This window comes from Pseudorasbora parva, chromosome 3 (assembly GCF_024679245.1).
Source record: "Pseudorasbora parva isolate DD20220531a chromosome 3, ASM2467924v1, whole genome shotgun sequence".
Classification (NCBI taxonomy): Eukaryota; Metazoa; Chordata; class Actinopteri; order Cypriniformes; family Gobionidae; genus Pseudorasbora; species Pseudorasbora parva.
The window spans coordinates 27,070,485-27,091,970 of record NC_090174.1 but is presented as its reverse complement, the minus strand read 5'-3'; the positions used below and the strand labels follow the sequence as shown (position 1 = coordinate 27,091,970).

The following is a 21,486-nucleotide window of genomic DNA, read 5'->3' as shown; positions in this document are numbered from 1 at the left end:
AACAGAGCTCCGGAGATGAATCTGCTGTACTGTGGCTGGACCAGATCCAGGAGGCCATACACGCTGCCAACCAGGACCAGGAGGACGCACTCAAAAGTAAGTTTGTAACCAAATATAAGTTGCTTTTATGTTAATTTTGTAAATTTTCTATACACATCCCTGTAAAGGTTGTTTAGTAATACATATGATTCACATAAAAGCCTATAACTTTTCAGATCTGGGTTTGACATTTAAAATATATTTTCTGTGATTAATCATGATTAAAAACATTAAAACAAATTTTAAATATTTTTTTAAAATATTTTTTTATAATGTAATAATTTCACAGTTTATTTCCAAATTAATGTACAAATTAAAACATAAAGACAGTATAAATTTAAATTCTTTTTACCGGAATCTTTTTATGAATTAAGGCCAGTATCACTGTCGTCCCGATGAAAGTTAACATTAATTAGCCATTCAACATTACAGTGTAATTGTATTTTATACCATTTATTAGGTTTCAAAAAATATAACAACTTTTAATTTAATTAAACTTATCAGGATACTCGACAAAACAGACATTTTGGCATAATTGTGTGTTGTTTGTTCAAGCACGAAAGAGAACTTGATTCTCGTGTTCACCTTGTCTTGTCCTGCTTGAATGATTTTTAAGCATTTGCATGAATTAGAGTATAATCATATAATGCAACACTAGCCAAAGGATGACATAAAAATGTATGCTGCTAGCCTGACAAGCTAGACCCACATCAAGATGTTTGGTCTGGAAACTCACCATTGACAGGGCTCAATCCAAGGGGCGGGATAAACGGTTGTCTTCAAACTCCCTCTGCACGAAATTGGATAGCGCTACAACCAACCAAAGCAAAGCGAAGCGGAGCTAGTTTATAGATAAAATTTTCATCGTATCCGGTCAATAAAACTCCGAACACATCATACCTTTTTAAGAATGACTTCAGTGCCATTCTTTGTTCTTTTCTCAAAGAAAAGCTTAACTCCAAGTCTTCCAGAGTCACGGTCAAAGCTGATTCCAAAGACCGCTGTTTGCCAGCTTCTTTGTTTACAAGTAACACGCAACTCTATACACGATGGAGAGTTGCTAGACGACACTCGCTGCAATCTAGATTTCCGGGCTAGGTTGCTGCATTAATTCCGTTAAATATTGTTAACGCGTTAAACTGATTTTTTTTTACATTAACATGTTAACATTGACAGCACTAACAATCTATAAAATTGACAATAAAAATGTCAAGTGTGGTTGCAATGAACTCACAGCGATGGAGAAACGAACAGAAAAACACTTTAACAATATAACCAGGAACACCCAGGAAATATCAGGAAAACACTAGAACGCAACCACCATGGTGGTGGGGAGACTCCTGTGTTAATTTTTACCCTAGAACAGCTAAATCGTTTAGTCTTGTCATTAATGTAGTGCATATTTACATACCCAAGTAATAATTTGAAGAAGAGGCTATTGTGTTTAATACAGAGCGAAAATGTATTGGAAAATGCGTCTGGATTTGACCGAAATAACAGAATCTGGCATCGTAAATGTTTTTAATTGTCAATCCATGTAATGTGACACTATAATTTTGGTTTTAATAGGATTTTCACAAGAAATATGCAAGAATAAACATGGTGTCCTCCATGATTCCTGTTCATTCCAACAACAAAGCACTTGAATGCAACAAGCTCGTAATCACGACTTTTGAAGTGAGAAGTTGGACATTTCCGATAGCACGTGAAGGCAGCATAAATACACAGAACTAGATAATTGACAAAAAAGAAACAGGTGCGTAACATAAACAGTAACCAAGGAAACTGACCAGTGAATACAGACGGGCAGGCAGACAGGGCAAACCACAGTTAAACACAAAAAGACTGAACAATAAACCTGACAAAAATAGTCACAATAATAAAATTGTAAAAAATGTAACCTTTGTTTTTATGAAGAACTCTGACTTTGTCCACTGTCAGTGATTGAAACTGATTGTTCTGTATATTGTGTACATGATTTCAGTGGCTAAGGCCGTAGCAGACATTAACTGGGCAGTATCTGAGGGAGATGCTAAGGCCACACTGGCTGCTCTGCAGTGTCCCGATGCAGGTCTTCGAGCAGTGCTGTCTGAATGTGCTCATATCTACCACAGCCAGCTCTCTCAGTTACAGAGCACTCAAACAGAACAAGGTAACTCTATCACAGCCCTGATTACTGTCATCTGGAAGGTCTAGCTATAATTTGAACATTAACTGGAGATTGTATTTCATTGCATATTAAATATTATTTATTATATAATTAGCAGCATATAGTGTATGGTATTCTCAAGCTTATTCTTGTATATGTTTCTCATTACCATTAACCTAATTGTGTAAAATTTGTTTAATTTGAAAAAATATTTGATATTAGTTGTAAATATTCTAGAGACTTTTCAACCATCATCTAAAGCATTTACTGGTTAATTAGATCTCAGACAGGCCAATACATATGCTATTCTTCATACATACGTTATTCTTTCACAGGAGCTCTGGGCGATTACAGTGCTTTAATTTTAACTGTGTTATCTGTAGGGACCAGTGGCAGTTCATGGGTAAAACACAAGATCAAGGATAAATATGATTACTTCTACAACACTGAAAGTAAAGAAGGGACATGGGTTGAGCCAGATAATTTTGTCCATGACAGTTCACAGCTCACCAAAGAAGATATCCAGGTATGCCTTTAGCACAAATGTACATTTACAGATTTTTGTGTTGTATGTGAGCTCTGCAGTTCAGGTCATATTTTCTTTCCCCCTAACTAGAGTGTTTTGAGCAGTGTAACAGCAGAGTATAACAGAGAGCAGCTGTGGTTGGCCAATGAGTCGCTCATCATCAAACTGCAGGCTCTGATTCGTGGATACCTGGTGAGGCGGGCACATAATGACAGAATGGAATACCTGCAAAAACAAGAGCCGAGCGTCATCAAACTGCAGGTGCTTAACTGTGTAAAGCAAATGTAATGTATCGATAGATACTTAAAGGGGTGATGAACTGAGAAATCAACTTTCTCTTGAGCCTTTGATATATAAAAGGTCATGGTAATATAAGAATATCCTGTAAGTTTTAGAGCCGAAAACTTTCTTGTTAGTAAAAGAAAAGCTTTTCCGAAAACGAGGCTCTTAAATCAATGACTTAAATAAAAACGCAGAAGATAGCAAGATAATCGTTTGTAAACAAGACACAGGTCGACACTGGATTTGCAGACATATTGAGATTATAACACAATGCTGTGCCTTCTATATTGGATACGATAGGAATGGTGCAGCACACTTATGTGAGTAAAGCATGTTAGTAGCTATTGCATTGTTACAGATCGTAGTGATTATGTATACCTGACGTGTCTAACAGAACATATAGCACACTGGCTGAAGAAGAGCCTATTTATGATGTTTTTGAATGTAAAAACCATGTGAACGTCATAAATTGACCTCAGATGAAAGTATAAAAAAACTTCTTGACACCTTTAATCTGATATACTAGACCTTCAACTTTGTGATTTTATTGTTGTTTACATTTTACTGCATGTTACTATAAAATTCGTATGTATGCCAGAGTATATATAATTTGAAAGATCTAAGATTTAAATTTTAAATATTCAAATATTTGTATTCTTATTTTTAATTACTCATTTTAATTATATTAAATTATTATTGTTTATTAAAGAAAAACTATACTGTGTTATTTCATAGTTTGCATAATTGGCACTTTAATTTGCTTAATTTACACATCAAAATAATGTAAATAAATATATGTTAATGCTTCAAAAATTGCCTTTGGGCCTTTTGCTCGCATAAATAGAACATTTTTATAGAACAACACCCGAAAACACATTCTACTATGAAAGTATAGTAGAAAAAAGTGTTTAGTTACTGCCTATCGTTTTCATTACATTTCCAAAGAAAATTAACTACCTATATACAATAGGATCAAATATGTAATGGGCTATGTCCAAAATCACATACTCTCTTGAGCAGGTACTTATTTGGAATTCACGAGTTCACACTTGTATCAAATTAAATCAAAAGTAAATCAAAGTAAAGATTATGCATATTTGGCATGCTGTCTGGGGGAAATTTGTTAATAAAACATCACTAAGCAATTATTTTGCTACCGCTAAAAAAGTATGTCTATATAATATGAATGTGTGTCATACGAATATAATCTGGACGTACTACATTTGCCATATTGACATTATCATGTCAGCTGTGTCTCTTCACTGTCATTCACAAATCCTCTCCCTTGGCCTCATGGGATAGTAAAGTATCCATTGTACGCATGCTTCAGAATCTCGCTGGAAATATTAGGTAATCCAGATACAGTATAACAGAGTACAGTAAATTCGGACATGCTTATTTTGTCACATACTCTTTTTCGCCTACTATATAGTAGGGAAGTATGTGATTTCAGATGCAGCCATCGGGTATTTTTTTCACATGGGATTTGGTTTACCATTACAGGCATCCTGGAAGGGCTACAAACAGAGAAAAGTCTATAAGGACAGATTAAAGACCTTCCAAGACAGTGTGAGCAATGTGATTAAGGTAACGGATCTATCGCTGATGCTCATGTATTACAGTTTTCATCCTACAATATCTACCTTGTTTTTTGAATTGCAGTAATATAGCATGAAAACACATTTCCTCTGTAATTTAGTTACAGTCACTTGTGAAGATGTGGAAAGCTAAACGAGGCTACACGAAGAGACTGCAATACTTCAAAGATCATGTAAGTCATCTCACACACACACACACACACACACAGGTGAACAAGCAGCTTCTTTATCTGCATACTCATGACGCTGACACACTCTGTGTGTCATGTTCAGGAGAAAGAAATAGTGAAGATTCAAGCTTTCCTTAAGGCTAACAAAGCAAGAGTTGACTACAGAACCTTGAGTAAGTCCATTACGTTATTATATTTAATGTATTATATAATTGAATTTACATTTACTTGTATTGTTAATTGATTGATTTGCATGGTAAATATCATTGTTTTTCCAATTATTTTTCTAACAGCCGGGTCTCAGCATCCTCCCCTCTCAGTGGTCCGTAAATTTGTACATTTGCTGGAACAAAGTAGCCTCGATTTACAGGAGGAACAGGAAGTGACACGGCTCAGAGAGGAAGTGGTCACCAAGATTCGTGATAATCAGCAAATGGAAAAGGATCTGAATTTGATGGATATTAAAATTGGCCTGTTAGTAAAGAACAGGATCACACTACAGGTGCTTTCATGCGGTGGCTTTAAATACAATTCAAAGACTGAGATTAAGATAAATGGATTGTTTGTTGTATATACTATGGATGACAAATGTTATATATTATCGTGTGATGTACATTGGTTTATGATTTCCCATGCCATTAGAACCTTAGAATGATACTAGCAAACAGACATCAATGCTATAATAAAAAAAACCTGTTCAAACCAGTCAATTGTAACCTTTGACCCATCCAAATTTTTCCAACTACTGCAAATGTTGTCTCTTCTGGTAGGATGTGGTGTCACACAGCAAAAAGATGAAAAGCAAAAAGAACAAAATGAGTAAAGAAGATCTGACCATTGGGGAAAAGCAGGGCATCAAGAGCCTGAGCAAAGACAAGAGGAAGAAATTGGAAGCCTATCAGCATCTTTTTTACCTTCTACAAGTGAGGCCCGAGTTTTAAATCATTTATTAAATAAACGGGAATGCTGAATTGCAACTTATGGCTAACCATTTAATTAATATTATGTATAATTAAAAAATATGCTGCATAAATGTAAAAAACAGCATTTATTTAAAAAAACAAAAAACACAAACAAACAAAAACGTTTATACATTTTTTTTAAATGCACAAAAGTCATAAATACTGTAAATCTTCAGTTTTTTAATGAATGGGTTCTTATTTTAACAGACTAATCCTTCATACCTGGCCAAGCTAATTTTCCAGATGCCCCAGAACAAATCCACCAAGTTCATGGACACTGTGATCTTCACGTTGTATAACTATGCCTCGAACCAGCGGGAAGAGTACTTGCTGCTCAAGCTTTTTGAGTCAGCGCTGCGAGAGGAGATCAAGTAAGATATAGAGACTGAGATGGAGATATAGAGAACACTATTAGTTAGCTTGAGCATGGAAACAGCATATATATATATATATATATATATATATATATATATATATATATATATATATATATATATATATATATATATATATATATATATATATATATATATATATATATATATATATATATACAGACAGAGAGAGAGAGAGATAAAGAGATATATATATAGCTATATATATATACACTCACCTAAAGGTTTATTAGGAACACCATATTAATACTGTGTTTGACCCCCTTTCGCCTTCAGAACTTCCTTAATTCTACATGGCATTGATTCAACAAGGTGCTGAAAACATTCTTTAGAAATTTTGACCCATATTGATAGGATAGCATCTTGCAGTTGATGGAGATTTGTGTGATCCACATCCAGGGCACGAAGCTCCCGTTCCACCACATCCCAAAGATGCTCTATTGGGTTGAGATCTGGTGACTGTGGGGCCATTTTAGTACAGTGAACTCATTGTCATGTTCAAGAAACCAATTTAAAATTATTCTAGCTTTGTGACATGGTGCATTATCTTGCTAGAGGTAGCCATCAGAGAATGGGTACATGGTGGTCATAAAGGGATGGACATGGTCAGAAAAAATGCTCAGGTAGGCCGTGGCATTTAAATGATGCCCAATTGGCACTAAGGGGCCTAAAGTGTGTCAAGAAAACATCCCCCACACCATTACACCACCACCACCAGCCTGCACAGTGGTAACAAGGCATGATGGATCCATGTTCTCATTCTGTTTACACCAAATTCTGACTCTACCATCTGAATGTCTCAACAGAAATCGAGACTCATCAGACCAGGCAACATTCCAGTCTTCAACTGTCCAATTTTGGTGAGCTTGTGCCAATTTTAGACTCTTTTTCCTATTTGTATTGGAGATGAGTGGTACCCGGTGGGGTCTTCTGCTGTTGTAGGCCATCCACCTCAAGGTTGTGCATGTTGTGGCTTCACAAATGTTTTGCTGCATACCTTGGTTGTAACGCGTGGTTATTTCAGTCAAAGTTGCTCTTCTATCAGCTTGAATCAGTCGGCCTATTTTCATCTGACCTCTAGCATCAACAAGGCATTTTCACCCACAGGACTGTCGCATACTGAATGTTTTTCCCTTTTCACACCATTCTTTGTAAACCCTAGAAATGGTTGTGCGTGAAAATCCCAGTAACTGAGCAGATTGTAACATACTCAGACCCGTCTTGCACCAACAACCATGCCACGCTCAAAATTGCTTAAATCACCTTTCTTTCCCATTCTGACATTCAGTTTGGAGTTCAGGAGATTGTCTTGACCAGGACCACGCCCCTAAATGCATTGAAGCAACTGCCATGTGATTGGTTGATTAGATAATTGCATTAATGAGAAATTGAACAGGTGTTTCTAATAATCATTTAGGTGTGTGTGTGTGTGTGTGTGTGTGTGTGTGTGTGTGTGTGTGTGTGTGTGCATATATATATATATATATATATTAGAGGATGGATACCCGACCCGAGCCCGACGGGTTCCGACGGTACCCGACGGGTCGGGCCGGGTTCGGACAGATATTTAGAAATGACGTTCGGGTTCGGGTCGGGCTCGGTCACGTCAGCGCGAAAAGGCATTGAACCTTTTAAATTTAAAACTGCTTATTATGCAAGTAGCCAATGGGCCTGTTTAACTTGATGCAATGGTTTGTTTTTGTGATTAAAATACATGCATTATATAACCCTAACATCCGTCTTCCTGCATGCGGAAATTTGTTTATGTCGCCGTGACAACAACTCGCAACACGTGCGTGCATATCGCCCGCGGCATCCTTGTCATTCCAGTGAGCGCAACTTCAGCGCTGCTGGCAGCAGGACAGCCTTGAAGCCATCCGCAGTTGATGCAATCCTTTTTCTGCATAAAACCTCGATTAGCCTAAACTTTGATGGATAGATTATGTAAATAGATCCCATGTTGCAGTTTAGGAACCACAGTTTGAGAAAATTGGTAAGATGACTTTCATTTCAATAAGCATTTAAATTGTGTTACGTTAATGTTTTGTTCTGTTAGCTTGGGCCATTTTTAGCAGACCTTTGTTCATTTAATTTCAGTTGGCTATTTGATTGGGCTCTGTGTAACGTTTGATGCCCCGTGTGCGCGCTGATGCGCTCGTCTGTAAACATGTCAGAATGCCTTCCTTACAGTTGCTTAATAAAAGCGGGGTTTCCACACAAACAAACGTGCGTGTCATTAGTATATGAGGGGAAAAAATAGATTTTAACTGTCGGGCTCGGGTCGGGCTCGGACAGAAAAATGCAGCCCGATCCGCACTCTAATATATATATATATATATATATATATATATATATATATATATATATATATATATATACAGTCCCTGACAAAAGTCTTGTCGCTTATCTATTTTCTAGAAATACCTGACATTAACCTGACTTTTAATTAATTAATTGGTGTTAGAAATAGCTCATATGAAAAGCTAAAACCCTCCCAAATGATGTTTAATGCACTGAAATAAATAATTTTCATAGAAAAAATATTTATAATTTTATCATTTATCAAGACAGAAAGGTCAAATTTTGGCAAGACAAAAGTTTTGTTGCCTATACAGAAATTGAACAAATTTACTGTAAATACAAAAATATTTAAGCAAATTAAGTTGTGGTGCTGTGAGATCCAAATTTAATATCTTGTATGACTTCCATGAGCTTGAAGGACTGCATCCATGCGGTTTGGCAAGGATTCATACAATTTATTGATGAAGTCATCAGGAATAGCTAAGAAAGCAGTCTTGCATGCCTCCCAGAGTTCATCAATATTCTTTGGTTTCGTCTTCCATGCGTCCTCTTTCATCCTACCCCACATATGCTCAATGATGTTCATGTCTGGTGACTGGGCTGGCCAATCCTGGAGCTTCTTGATCTTCTTTCGCCTTGAGGAACTTTGATGTGGAGATGGAAGTATGCGATGGAGCACCGTCCTGCTGCAGAATTTGGCCTCTTTTATGGTTGGAAATAAGAGGTAGCTAAGATTTCTTGGTATTTTAGACTATTGATGTTGCCTTCCACCCTGCAGATCTCTCGCACACCCCCATACTGGATGTAACCCCAGACCATGATTTTTCTGCCACCAAACTTCACTGTTTTCTGGGTGAATCTCGGATCCATTCGGGCACCAGTAGGTCTCCTGCAATATTTGCGGCGACTGTGGTGTAATTCAACAGAAGATTCATCTGAAAAATCCACCTTCTGCCACTTTTCCAGCGTCCATCCTTTCAGCAGGCTGTGGGCCTTGGCAAATGCCACACGGTTTTTCAATTGTCTTTTGTTTAGTGCTGGCTTCTGGGCACTGATTCGACCATGGAGGCCATTTCGAGGCAGAATCCGACAAACTGTTCTGGTTGACACGGGGACTTCAGGTGACCAGGTCTCATGGAGCTCTGCTGCAGTGGAAAATGGGCTGGCCTTGGATTTTCGAGCTAACAAAGGGTCCTCTCGAGCAGTTGTCTTGTGGGGTCTGCCTGACCTGGGCTTGTCAAAAACGTTTCCAGTCTCTTCAAATCTTTTTTTTATCCTCTGTACTTGACGCTGAGACACATTGAAGGTGTCTGCCACATCAGCAGTGGATCTGGTCTTCAGCCTCTTGATAATCAAAACTTTAGTCTCAGGGTGAATCTTAGGCATGTTTGCAGAGGTCTAGTTGAAGTTGATGTGAAGGTCTAGCGTACTGGGGTTCTTTTTATACACACTTGAGACCTAATTGATCCATTATTAGTCACAGGTGAAGCTCATATGACAAGGTGACAACACTTATGTCTTTGCAAAAATTGACTCAATGGGCTTTACCAAGCTGTGAATATTAGAATACTTTTTGAAAGTTTAGTTTTTTACTGAAACATTATCACAAAAGCTGGTGGGATTAAAATGAGCCATTTCTTGTAAAAAAATCTTGATTAGAAATATATTTCAGCGGCACTTTAGGTCAATTTGTACACAATCGACAAGACTTTTGTCAGGGACTGTATATATATGTATATACAGTATATGTATGTATATATGTATGTATATATGTATGTATATATATATATATATATATATATATATATATATATATATATATATATATATATATATAAAATCTTAATTTCTATTTGATACAGTATGGCAAATATCATTGTAACTTTGCTGTCATCTCTGGCAGATCTAAGGTGGATCATATCCAGGAAATAGTGACAGGGAACCCTACAGTTATTAAGATGGTTCTGAGCTTTTACCGTGGTGCTCGTGGACAGAACGCCCTCCGGCAGCTGCTTGGACCAGTGGTTAAAGAGATCATTGAAGACAAAAACCTGGGCATCAACACTAACCCTGTAGACATCTACAAAACATGGGTTAATCAGCTAGAGACCGCTACAGGAGAAGCCAGGTTCATATTTTCTCATCTAACATGTATTACACACATTCTTATTTAAATTTTTTCTCATTTACATCTATTTTCCCTCCATTTTTGTTAGCATATTTTTTTTTCCCCCATACTATTTATAAATGAGCAAAAAAAAAAAAAGAGAGAAAAAAAAAGTTTGGGGTCAGTTGGATTTTGCAAGAATTTATGATTTTATTCAGCAAAGATGCATTCGCTTGATCGAAGGTAACAGTAAAGGCTTTTATATTGTTCTATTTCAAATAAATAGGTTTCTTTTGAACTGTCTATTCATCAAAGAATCTTAAAAAAACATATCAGTGAGTTCCACAAAACATTATCAAGAATTGTTTGTTTGTGCACCAAAGAAGAATATTAGAAGGATTTCTAAAGGATCATGTGACACTGAAGACTGGAGTAATGATGCTGAAAATTTTGCTTTAGCATTATTATTTACAATAATAAATAAGATTTCACAATATTACTGTTTTTACTGTATTGTTGATGAAATAAATGCAGCCTTTTAAGGATTAGAGCCTTATTTCAAATACATACAAAAATCTATCTTTTAAGTTTTTTAAGTTTAAGTCTTTATAAGTTTTTATTTACTTAAGTTTTTGATTTAATTATTTTTCACTACTGTTGTTGAACTTTGCTTCATAGTAAGCTGCCATATGAGGTCACGCCAGAGCAGGCTCTGTCACACGAGGAAGTGAGGGCTAAACTGGAATCCTCCAATCAGGTGCTCCGTTCAGTCACAGACAAAGTGCTCGGCTCTATCATGTCATCGCTGGACACCATTCCGTAAGAACAAAGACCATTGCAGCCTTTTTTTAAACAGATGTTCAGTTATGCTTCATGCAGTTCATTTTAGTTTTGTCAAATATGCCTCTTGTATTATGAAGGATTCTTTTATAAAAAATAACGTTATTTTACTTATAAATTATAATTATACAATATAAGTGTATAACTTTATTGTGCACCAGGGGGCAGCACAGTAGTTAAAAACAGAGTCTGCCCAAAACAATATATATTTTTAATGCATAAATCAGCGTTGTGTTGTTTGCTCATGCATTAAATTATTTTAAGGTATTTTAAGGTTGTTGTTTTTTACCGCTGCTGATCTGTGATTTTTATTTTGCATTTTGTTGACATCTGTTTCTTTTGCATGCAGTTACGGCATGAGATATATTGCTAAAGTGCTAAAGGACACACTTCATGAGAAATTCCCTGACGCCACAGAGGATGAATTATTAAAGGTCAGATGTTGAAAATTTTAGTGGTACTCATGTATCCATACAAATGTTTCTTTTAAAATATGTATTCACTGGGTCCTGCCATACTTGAAATGTAACTATAATTACTTGACACACAAACCACAACAGATTAAAGATCAACTAAATCACATTTTGTGGAGTCATTTTCTCAAGAACCCTGAAAAATAATGGTTCACGTCATCATCTTCCCACAGATTGTTGGGACTTTGCTCTATTACCGTTACATGAATCCTGCCATTGTGGCTCCAGATGGCTTTGACATCATTGACATGACGGCCGGAGGTCAGGTACATTCGGAGCAGAGGAGGAACCTGGCGTCAGTGGCTAAGATGCTACAGCATGCGGCTGCCAACAAGCTGTTTGAGGACGAGAGTGACCACCTCACCCCCATGAACAGCTACATCTCCCAGACCTATCAAAGGTTCAGGTGAGGAGAACAGATCACGTCACCGTTTTGAGGTTTAGTTTGTCTACGGTCACACAAAAAAACTATTAATGTTGGGAAGAATCAAATACCTAAAGGGATAGGTCACCCAAAAATAAGATATTTTGAAGAATATCTGAAGTAGGTCTGTAACCACCATAAACTTTGAGGGGGACAAGTCCCTTCCAATAATTACAAATGGCTAGCCTGGATGCCAGATGAACTTAGCCCCGCCCACAAAAATGTTAGGTCGGGCAGTTCTGTCTGGCCTCGCTCCATAGAGGAGTAATTATCCCCGAACAGAAACTGTTCGGACCAATGAAATCATCAGGGCGGGCTTTAGACGATGACGGACAGATGATCAACAGTAACGTAATCATGCACGTCATCAAAGGGGCTTGGGTTATATTTTTTCGAATCCTAAACGGAGAGCTTGTTTGTATGCATTCACCTTCACAATTTCTCTCAGAAATGATGATCATGTTGGGTAAGTACTCTGTGTATCATTATTTTATTTTTTTACAACATCTGCAAAGATCGTGTATTCCAGCCTGACACCAGCGCGCGTGCCGACAGGGTTGCCAAGTTTTTAACAATAGCTTCTCGGGGGGTTCTCCGGGTGGAAAATGGCGTTTGGGGGGTAAAATGTGTGTTATTTTGGCAAGGATGTCTGCAAAAATTCGCACTCATGGGTCTATATATCACATAATAGTCGCTTCAACCCGCGGACATAGAAAACTACCCACGGGGAAAAACGCGGACTTGGCAACACAGTGCAGTTGAGCTCTGTTGACATTTGACAATGCGTCGCTTCGTTGCTCTGATTGGTTGTAGCTCTATCCAATTGATGTCTTTCCTGGTTCGGTTGAAACACGCCCCATAATCACAGCCCAATGGAGCAGTTTCAGACTCATATTCTGACTAGAATAGAGTATGACCACGTCGGGCTAACAAATGGCCAAATTGCCCTACCAATATTGCAATTCTTGCACTTTGAATGTTAGGATGACAAAAAGGTTTACAAGTTTAGTCGGGTCTACCTCAGCAGTCTAACAGTGCTCATTAATGTCAACACGATTGAGATGGCCAATCAAATCAAAGTAGGTGGAGTTTAGCGGTCACAAAGCAAAGCACTTATTCCAGTGCAAAGCGCCAGTTTAACGTTGAAAGAAAGTGAGGTAAGTGAAACATTTAATAAACGTGAACTGTTTTGTGTTAGAAGTTAAACAACCAACGGTAACATCCAGTGATGCAAACTACTCAACTTTTTTTCTCAAATATGCCCATTTTGAATTGAAAATATACATACCGGTATATGTGATTCATGTCATTCAAGGAACGTTTTATGGGTTTGACATATTAGGTATACAAATAAAAGGAAATCTGCACATTTTAATCCAAATATTATTTACAAATAGTTAAAAATATTATTTCACATCTAAAATTAGACCTAAAATTACCTTATTTAAGCTTTATTAAAAAATCTGAAGTGTTCTTGAAAATCTTGAAAATCTGAAAAATCTGAAAGTCAATAGGTTGTTTCTTCTCATAGAAACATACATATTTCGTGTTGAAACTGGTGAGTATAGGACTGTGTTTAAAACAAAAGAAATCTGAGGGTCAGGACAGGCTAATGATATATGGAAATCGAGGTTAAAGGTAAGGAAGTGTTTTTGTATGAAAGTAAGGCATCAGCAGTGAGGAGGGACATGTGTCGCCACTTCAGACATATTAGTATGTGTGCTTGAGTGAGGCAGCTGGAAGCGCTAAATGACCTTTTGCCCAAAGCCTCTCATTTCCATTCTGGTGAGTCATTCTTACTGGAAACTCCCTGCTGGTTTCTTTTCCTCTATGATTCTCAGCAATTCTGCCTGATGAGCTGGATTATTGCAGTTTAAGACAGCAGGTGACCTTCTCATTTAGGCGTACTTTGCATTTTAAATTGTTGTTTGCATTTTTGATTATGCATTTGGTTCAAACATCTTATTCAGCATTTTTTGTTTATTTGTTGTTTTTGTTTGTTTTGTGAATTAACTATTTGGGCTAATTCAGTGGGCTTTCAGTAACATATTTTACCCTGATTCTTAGGGCTGTGCGATATGGACAAAAAAAAAACGTATCACGATTTCTCTATTTTTTTTCTTTCCGATTTCTTTCCGAATTTGAAACATATGTCCAAAGGAAACCAATTAGAGCTTTATCGAAAAGTTAAAAAGTCTCTAGAACAGACAAATGGCTATATAGCCTATCAGTAATGTGCGGGTCTATGAATAAACAAACCGCACCTGACCGACGTTTTCAACTAACCACAACTTAGACCGAAAAAAAAGAAAGAAAATATTGTACCCGACCCACATTTTTTAAAAGTAGCCTAGTAAATGCGTCTCTCCCCCGACTTTTCCAACAAAAATCCAGCCAAGAGCCCTGCATTTATGCCCGAGCCCGATGGGCCCCGACTTTTTCACGCCCCTATGGGGCCGGGCTTCGGGCCATTTTCACGTCATACCTAAAACACGGGCCGGGCTTCAGGCCTTTTTTAGGCTTCTCCTTCGTTTTATATTTATTTTATTAATTATTAATAAGGAACAATGAGATGTGCTGCACTGGTGGAAACAACACGAGACCATAATAGCTTACGCAACACGTTTCTTCAGCAGCTGCTAGAGTTATGGCCTTTTTACAACCGGTTCCTTCATTCTTTTTTTTCTGACCAGGCATCTATCTGATTGTGAAATGACCAGGAGTAGGCCTAAATGCCTTCCCAGATTCTTTCAAGACATAGACTATTTAATTCAGATCAGTCAAACAAACCAATTCAGAAGTAGTTAGGCAATGAAAGCATTTCAGATGAAACTGGACAAATGCAAGTATCTGGTTGTTGAAACCTCATGTGTAAATTTTACTCCTGGCAAACGGTAAAAAATAAACATGTGAGAGCGTATTATGGGCTATATGTTGTAGGCTAGTCAGATATTTGTGATGGTGCTGCAACACGCATCGCTTCAAATGAGTAGCCTAAAGCAGTGTTTCCCAACCTTTTTTCAGTCATGGCACCCTTTGAAAATTTTCAAAATTTTGTGGCACCCCCTCGGATAAGTTACGCTACGGGGTAACGGTACAGATTGCTCACGGTTCAGTTTGTATCATGGTTTTAGGTTCACGTTTTCAGTGCGGTTCCGTATTTGCTATGTTCAGGGAAAAAAGGACTAATAAAATAAAGAAAATAAGAACAAATAACTTAAATACAAGCAGCAGCACAAATAAATACTATTGAACAAAGATACTAATAAAAAGAAACAATGCTTTTCAGGTTTTTCAGGTCTAACATTAGTTTTTAGGTTGAGAAATTTTATAAACAATCAAATGTAAAATAACTGCATATTTAACTGTTTAAATTAAAGATTAATCCTTATTAAACTTACACAAGCTATTCAATCAAGAGCAGTGAGTGATGTCTTTATCTTTTGTTTGATATTAAACAGACAGCAGTAAAGGCTACTGCTCCTTTAAGACCTGATGCAGGGATATGCGTCGTCTTTCTCGACTGTATAAAGTTCACTTAAGGCATATTCAGACTGTCTGCTTGGATACTCATCAAGATGGACATGTAGACATACTTTTTGTGTGAGTTTGTCCGTTCAAGAGCAAGACTTGAGAGAGAACTTAATATTTGTGCGCTGTGAGATGTGTGCGCGCTTTGGGACGAGTGCACAGAGACAGATCTTCTCACAGTACGTGCAAGTTCTCATTCGTGTCTTCTGGGGAATATACCCGGGTGATGATGACGTCAAAAATGACTGGTCATACGGCAGCACTCGCATGCATTGAAAAAATATTTTCAAAGAGAGACCGTTTTGCCCATGTTTTTCTTTTATAATCGCTGTTGTAATGTATCACTGAGGAGCTAGCATGTGTATCCATCGACAGAAACATACATAAAGCATTATTTTCAAGTTACAACCCGTGACAGATCACAGATTGGAGCTTTAGCTTTAATTTCTACATTTCCATAACTGTTTATGTCACACCAACATAATTAATTGTTCTGCATCTGTAAGAGTGTGGGTGGGCTTTTGATATCGCCGTTGTACTTCCTGCTCTCTACTGCGCAACTCAGGTCCCGAAATCACTAGTGTGCAGACTTCGGTTCCAAGATGTCAGCACCGTGCAGGTCTGAAAGCTTCAACTCTGGCCAGCGAAAAACGGAAGTTGTCGTGTCGTCCATTTTTTTAATGGTCTATGATTCTGATTGGTCCGGATAGCATACTGGGAGGTTGGGGCCAGAAGTGCTGAAAAAATCATGATATTAAGTGATTTAGAAATCGTGCATGCTCAAATCGCGATTTTATTACAATTTCAATTAATCGCACATCTCTAATGATTCTACAGGTACTTCACTGCTGGCTTTCAATAAAACATGACTGCCTATACAGTAGAAAGGTGAAAATTGTGTCGTTGCTACCTGGCTAGAGAAAATAAAGAAAAATGGCTGTTGTCTTCCCTTTTGCCAAATAGGTAGGAAACCTTCCCACCGGTCTGTTGTGTATATTGCTTACCAAAGTCAAATACCGCCTTACTTTAGTAGGAAGTACTGCTAAGCAAACTTTTAGTCACAATGGTGTCGACTTGTATTGTTCCAGGGTGCAAGAATTCAAAGAGTAAATGTTTAGCGGTAGTGGGTTATTTTGGGTTTCCAATTAAGGTTCCAGCACGTTGTAGACACTGGCTAAAGGCTGCAAAGAACAGAAAGAATGACCACAAACACAGTGTTCAAGGCCAAACAGAGGGGAAAAACCAAACACCTTGTTCTATTTTTACAATAATGCTGTTTAAAGAGTAGATATAGTACAAGTTTCATTTTAAGTTTCAGTTTTAGATTAACCTACCTTTAACTGTTCTTTAAATAACCCCCTTTTCAACCCGACTGTCTGTGGGCAGTGATACAAAAATGCAGAAGGACAATCTGTTGTTTTCACAAAAGCCCTGGAGCTGTCAAAAGTCTTTTGCTGGCAAATGCACATGAATTACTCGGTCCATATACTACCGACAATACACAGCAGGTTGAAAATCGATGATGTAACACTAATCTGGGCCTTTTTTTGGTTTTCAGGGGCTTCTTCCAGGCGGCTTGCGATGTTTCAGCTCCAGAGGAGAAGTTTAACGTGGATGAGTACTCTGACATGGTGACACTCAGCAAACCTGTCATCTACATCTCGATTGAGGAGATCATCAACACACATTCTGTAAGACATACAACATTACCAACTGAGAATTGAATAGAAACCTCTTTTTTTAAGGTAGAAATGAAACAGAAGAAACAACATCATAATTTTACGGTGTAACGGATTGTAAAAAAATAAATAAAAATTTAGGGCGGGACTAGGTTCTATGCATCAGTTTTTGGCTAAATTTTAAGATGTGGGTGTTGTGCTCAAAAGTGAAGGCAGATGAATGAAATCTTACATTCATCAATAGAGAGGAGTCTGTCACAGGAAGATCTAGTTATGGCATTTAGATTAAACATTGCAAGGTCAAAACATTTTTAAAAAAAATGAAACATGCATGCCCAACAATTTAGAATATCTATAGGCTGAATTTTCCTTTCAAGCCAATTTTAACCAAAAAATGCTTGGATTACAGCTGTGAGCCCATCATTTGGTGAAAGAGATTACCTCTTTGTCTTTTATTGCTGGGCTATTCATATGAAAGACAGACACTAGTTTACACATCTTGTCCAAATGTGTTTTCAGCTGTAGGCATGTGATCTGGAACGTGAAGTCAAATGTTTTTTTTTAGATCTTCAACTCATTGTGAGTAACTTTCAATAGCCACCTTTGAGTCATGAGAGGAATCTACTGTGAGGAGCGGCTTAACTTGATCCATATGTGTGAGGAAGTGACATCATGACCTGTGCAGACATAATTAATAGAGCCTGCATACTTTTCCCAACTCAGCCAAATGCCTGCATTCTTTCTGTTGGAAAACAGACTGTCATTTCTGTCTTCAAGAGTGCAACAAATATGTCCATTTTAAGCTGTATGGCTGTAGTATATATTTTATTGATCCAGAGATATGATGTTATTTGAGGTGATGTGAAGTTCAAAACAGATATTTAAGGAGTTATATACAAGGAAGAAACAATCTAAAATTTCCCTTCAAATTCAACTTTGTATTGAAAGTTGGGTGTTGTCTTGTTTTCTCTGCCAAGTTTTAGGACAATGATATGAATTGGAAACAACAACCTCCTCTTTGTTACAGTATGTTGCAGTATTCCATTAAAACAAAATAGACTCCCAGACTCTACATTTTTAAATTTTAAAAATTTTAACATTTTAGAGAATACATTTTATAGAATCAAGAGGGTTGGATTTACACTGAGCTTCTACCCTCATCTTTAAGTAGATATCACAGTAATAGTAATTGCAATTGGATATTTACTTGATCCAGGGTAAATTTTGATAGTGTGATGTTTTGTGTTGTCAAGACATTTCGTTTTTTTGTTGTTGTCTATACAGACTATTTGTGGCTGATAGTTTAATTGACTTTTTCTTCTAGTTGGTGTTAGAACATAAGGAAGCTATTGCTCCAGATCACAGTGATCTTCTGCATGAACTCCTGAAGGACCTGGGGGAAGTTCCTGACATCGAGTCTCTGCTTGGTAAAATTAAAACACATGCAAACACATAATGTCATTAATTCACTGGGAACACATTTCAGACATTACCAGTATTAAAGGAGCATATGGTCCATATAAGCTGTGAATGTTCTATATACCGAAGCCAATCATGGACTTGCTAATTAATGTTAACACTAAAAATGACTATACCTTCCCTTGTTTAAGGTGTACTTGATACAATTTTGGTAATAAGTATGTAATCGCAAGCCATTTTTTAATTTGCCAAACAACTGTGCCTACGCTCTGTTATTATGTATCGTCATCATTGTCCCGCGTTCTAATTGGTTTGCTGGCATATGGGGCATATGTGCAGGGAAAGCTGTCAGCAAATCGCACGCCCAAGAGGAAAAATGTGCTGTTACTGCCAGAGATCTCCTAAACTAAATAGACTAAATCACATAAAGTCAAAACTAAAACTATTTTCATAGTATTTCATTTTATCCATAGGAAAATTGAACTTAAAACTGTTTAAGACTGTTTTAAACTGTTAAAGACAGACCTACTGTAAATAGACCTATTGTAACTATCCAAGGTTTTTAATCGATAGTCTATGCATTTGTTAAAGTTGTTGCTCTATTTCAACTTGTTTTTTAAAGAATTCTTATATTTGTATTTATTATAATTATAATTTACTATATGTTTAATAGATTACTACTATTTATTATATTATACTTTTTTCATTCTAAAAAAAAAAAAATCTCCAGCTTACATTTAAATTGACACCTGCCATGGTGTTTCTCAGAGTTAGATCTGTCTTTTGTGTGTCCGAAAGCCGATGCGCCATACTTTTTTAAAATGAAGTATGACATTTCTGCAACACTATTGACAAGGAATACAGACATACAGCATATTTAGAAAATGCCCCTTTCGCGCGTTGTTCCTCCCTCAGCTCAAACATCACAATGGCAGTGGCATGTCTCAACCGGTAAATATAGGCTACGTTCAATAAGAGGTCAAACAGAATAGTTTAGCTGTTGCTATGTGTCATGAGAGTAAGCAACTGAATAGCTAACACTCTGGATAGAGCAAAAGCAAGCGTCTTTCTTATAATCTACATATCCATCGCATCTGCATTGGGCACTTTTTTTTTTGACATGACGCACCACCCAGCATACCTGGTTAAAGAAGTCATTATTCATCACTACAGTATTATCCACCTAGATGACTGATTTAATGTTTGATCAATGTTCACTCACTGACAGCTGATTAACAGAATGAACTTACATAATAATGAAATTAAAACACGCTATGACACTCAGGTGAAGGAGCTGTGGACACAAATGATCCCAACAAGGAGAACTCACTGAGTCAGCTGGCCAAAACAGAGGTCTCCCTTACCCTCACCAACAAGTTTGAGCTGCTGGATGGAGATGACAAAGACATGAAGGGACTAATGACAAAGTAAGGGAGCAAGTAATTATCACTTCTTGAACTGCCTTAAAATGTGAAATGTCCTCACATATAAATATCTCTCTTCCCACACTCAACTTTTCCTCACTGTCCTTATTTCCTATCTTCATATCTCTCCTAACCCATGGGAGGAAGTGGTTTGGTGGCCAGTCTTATCTTCACTTCTAAAATGGGCCCCTTGACTGGCTTTGTGTAGTTAGCATTGTTAAGTAAAGGCCTGTTCACACCAACCAAAAATTGTGCGACAATTATTTTGATTCCAATGTTAATGTGAATACGAATGCCTTGAATACTTGCATTGTGTAATAATACTCAATGGAAACATTTGTTGACTATTATTTGCTGGCCAGTATTTTCCTTCCGTTAAATTTTTCCTGTGTGCTAATCACTAGCATTCTAGCCTTGGGCTCTTTCCATATGATGCAGTATTTCTTTGGGGAGGAAGCAGGATTTGACGTCATAGCTCATTGTCTGTATGTTTACACCCTGCTCCATTTCCAAAAAAAACACTACATCTGTGAGGACCCTGTGACCCAGACATGTATGATCTTCTGTTTACAGACTATATAAGCAAATTACTGCAACCAGACAGTTTGTGTATGTATAGTATGAGACAAATCACAAATTAAGTCTGTGTTTTCCCTGCTGTCACTTTTGGTATGCTTTTATATACAACTAAACACATTTTTGGACAAATATTTGGTTTTCTAAACTAAAGGGGATAGTTACTAACTAAAGGGGATAGACTCACCCTCATGTTGTTCCAAACATGCACGATTTTATTTTGTAGAATATAAAAGATATTTTGAATAATGTTCTTTTCCGTACTTAAAAAACAACATTACACCCCATTGGACCGACTTGTAAGGTCCAGGAGACATTGCGAACCTGCTCTATCTTTTCCATCTCAGATAGGAGTACCCGAAATTAGACTCAGGCAGAATCTATCTGGAATCAGTTTTTTTTAATTCTCTTTACAACTGTTTCTATTTTTATTTTTATACACTGTATTCTTTTTCTTATGCATTTGTTATCCCTATTTTAATTCCTTTCTATGTAAAGCACTTTGAATTGCCATTGTGTATGAAATGTACTATATAAATAAACTTGCTTTGCCTTGCCCGTTGACGGAATGTATGTATAGACAAAAAAAAC

General features: G+C 37.1%; 1 protein-coding gene across 1 annotated transcript in view; it reads left to right on the top strand.

Annotated features, from left to right (window-relative positions):
* Window positions 1-21,486, top strand: part of iqgap2 (IQ motif containing GTPase activating protein 2) — a 69,130-nt gene that overhangs the window by 43,022 nt on the left and 4,622 nt on the right. The window contains exons 16-32 of the mRNA XM_067438251.1: window positions 6-96; window positions 2,024-2,191; window positions 2,572-2,714; window positions 2,805-2,975; window positions 4,500-4,583; window positions 4,696-4,767; window positions 4,868-4,937; window positions 5,058-5,266; window positions 5,535-5,687; window positions 5,934-6,097; window positions 10,326-10,550; window positions 11,208-11,348; window positions 11,719-11,803; window positions 12,016-12,248; window positions 17,356-17,488; window positions 18,801-18,903; window positions 20,181-20,322. Coding sequence (XP_067294352.1) covers window positions 6-96; window positions 2,024-2,191; window positions 2,572-2,714; window positions 2,805-2,975; window positions 4,500-4,583; window positions 4,696-4,767; window positions 4,868-4,937; window positions 5,058-5,266; window positions 5,535-5,687; window positions 5,934-6,097; window positions 10,326-10,550; window positions 11,208-11,348; window positions 11,719-11,803; window positions 12,016-12,248; window positions 17,356-17,488; window positions 18,801-18,903; window positions 20,181-20,322 — 2,387 coding nt within the window. The remainder of the gene's footprint in view (window positions 1-5; window positions 97-2,023; window positions 2,192-2,571; window positions 2,715-2,804; window positions 2,976-4,499; window positions 4,584-4,695; window positions 4,768-4,867; window positions 4,938-5,057; window positions 5,267-5,534; window positions 5,688-5,933; window positions 6,098-10,325; window positions 10,551-11,207; window positions 11,349-11,718; window positions 11,804-12,015; window positions 12,249-17,355; window positions 17,489-18,800; window positions 18,904-20,180; window positions 20,323-21,486) is intronic.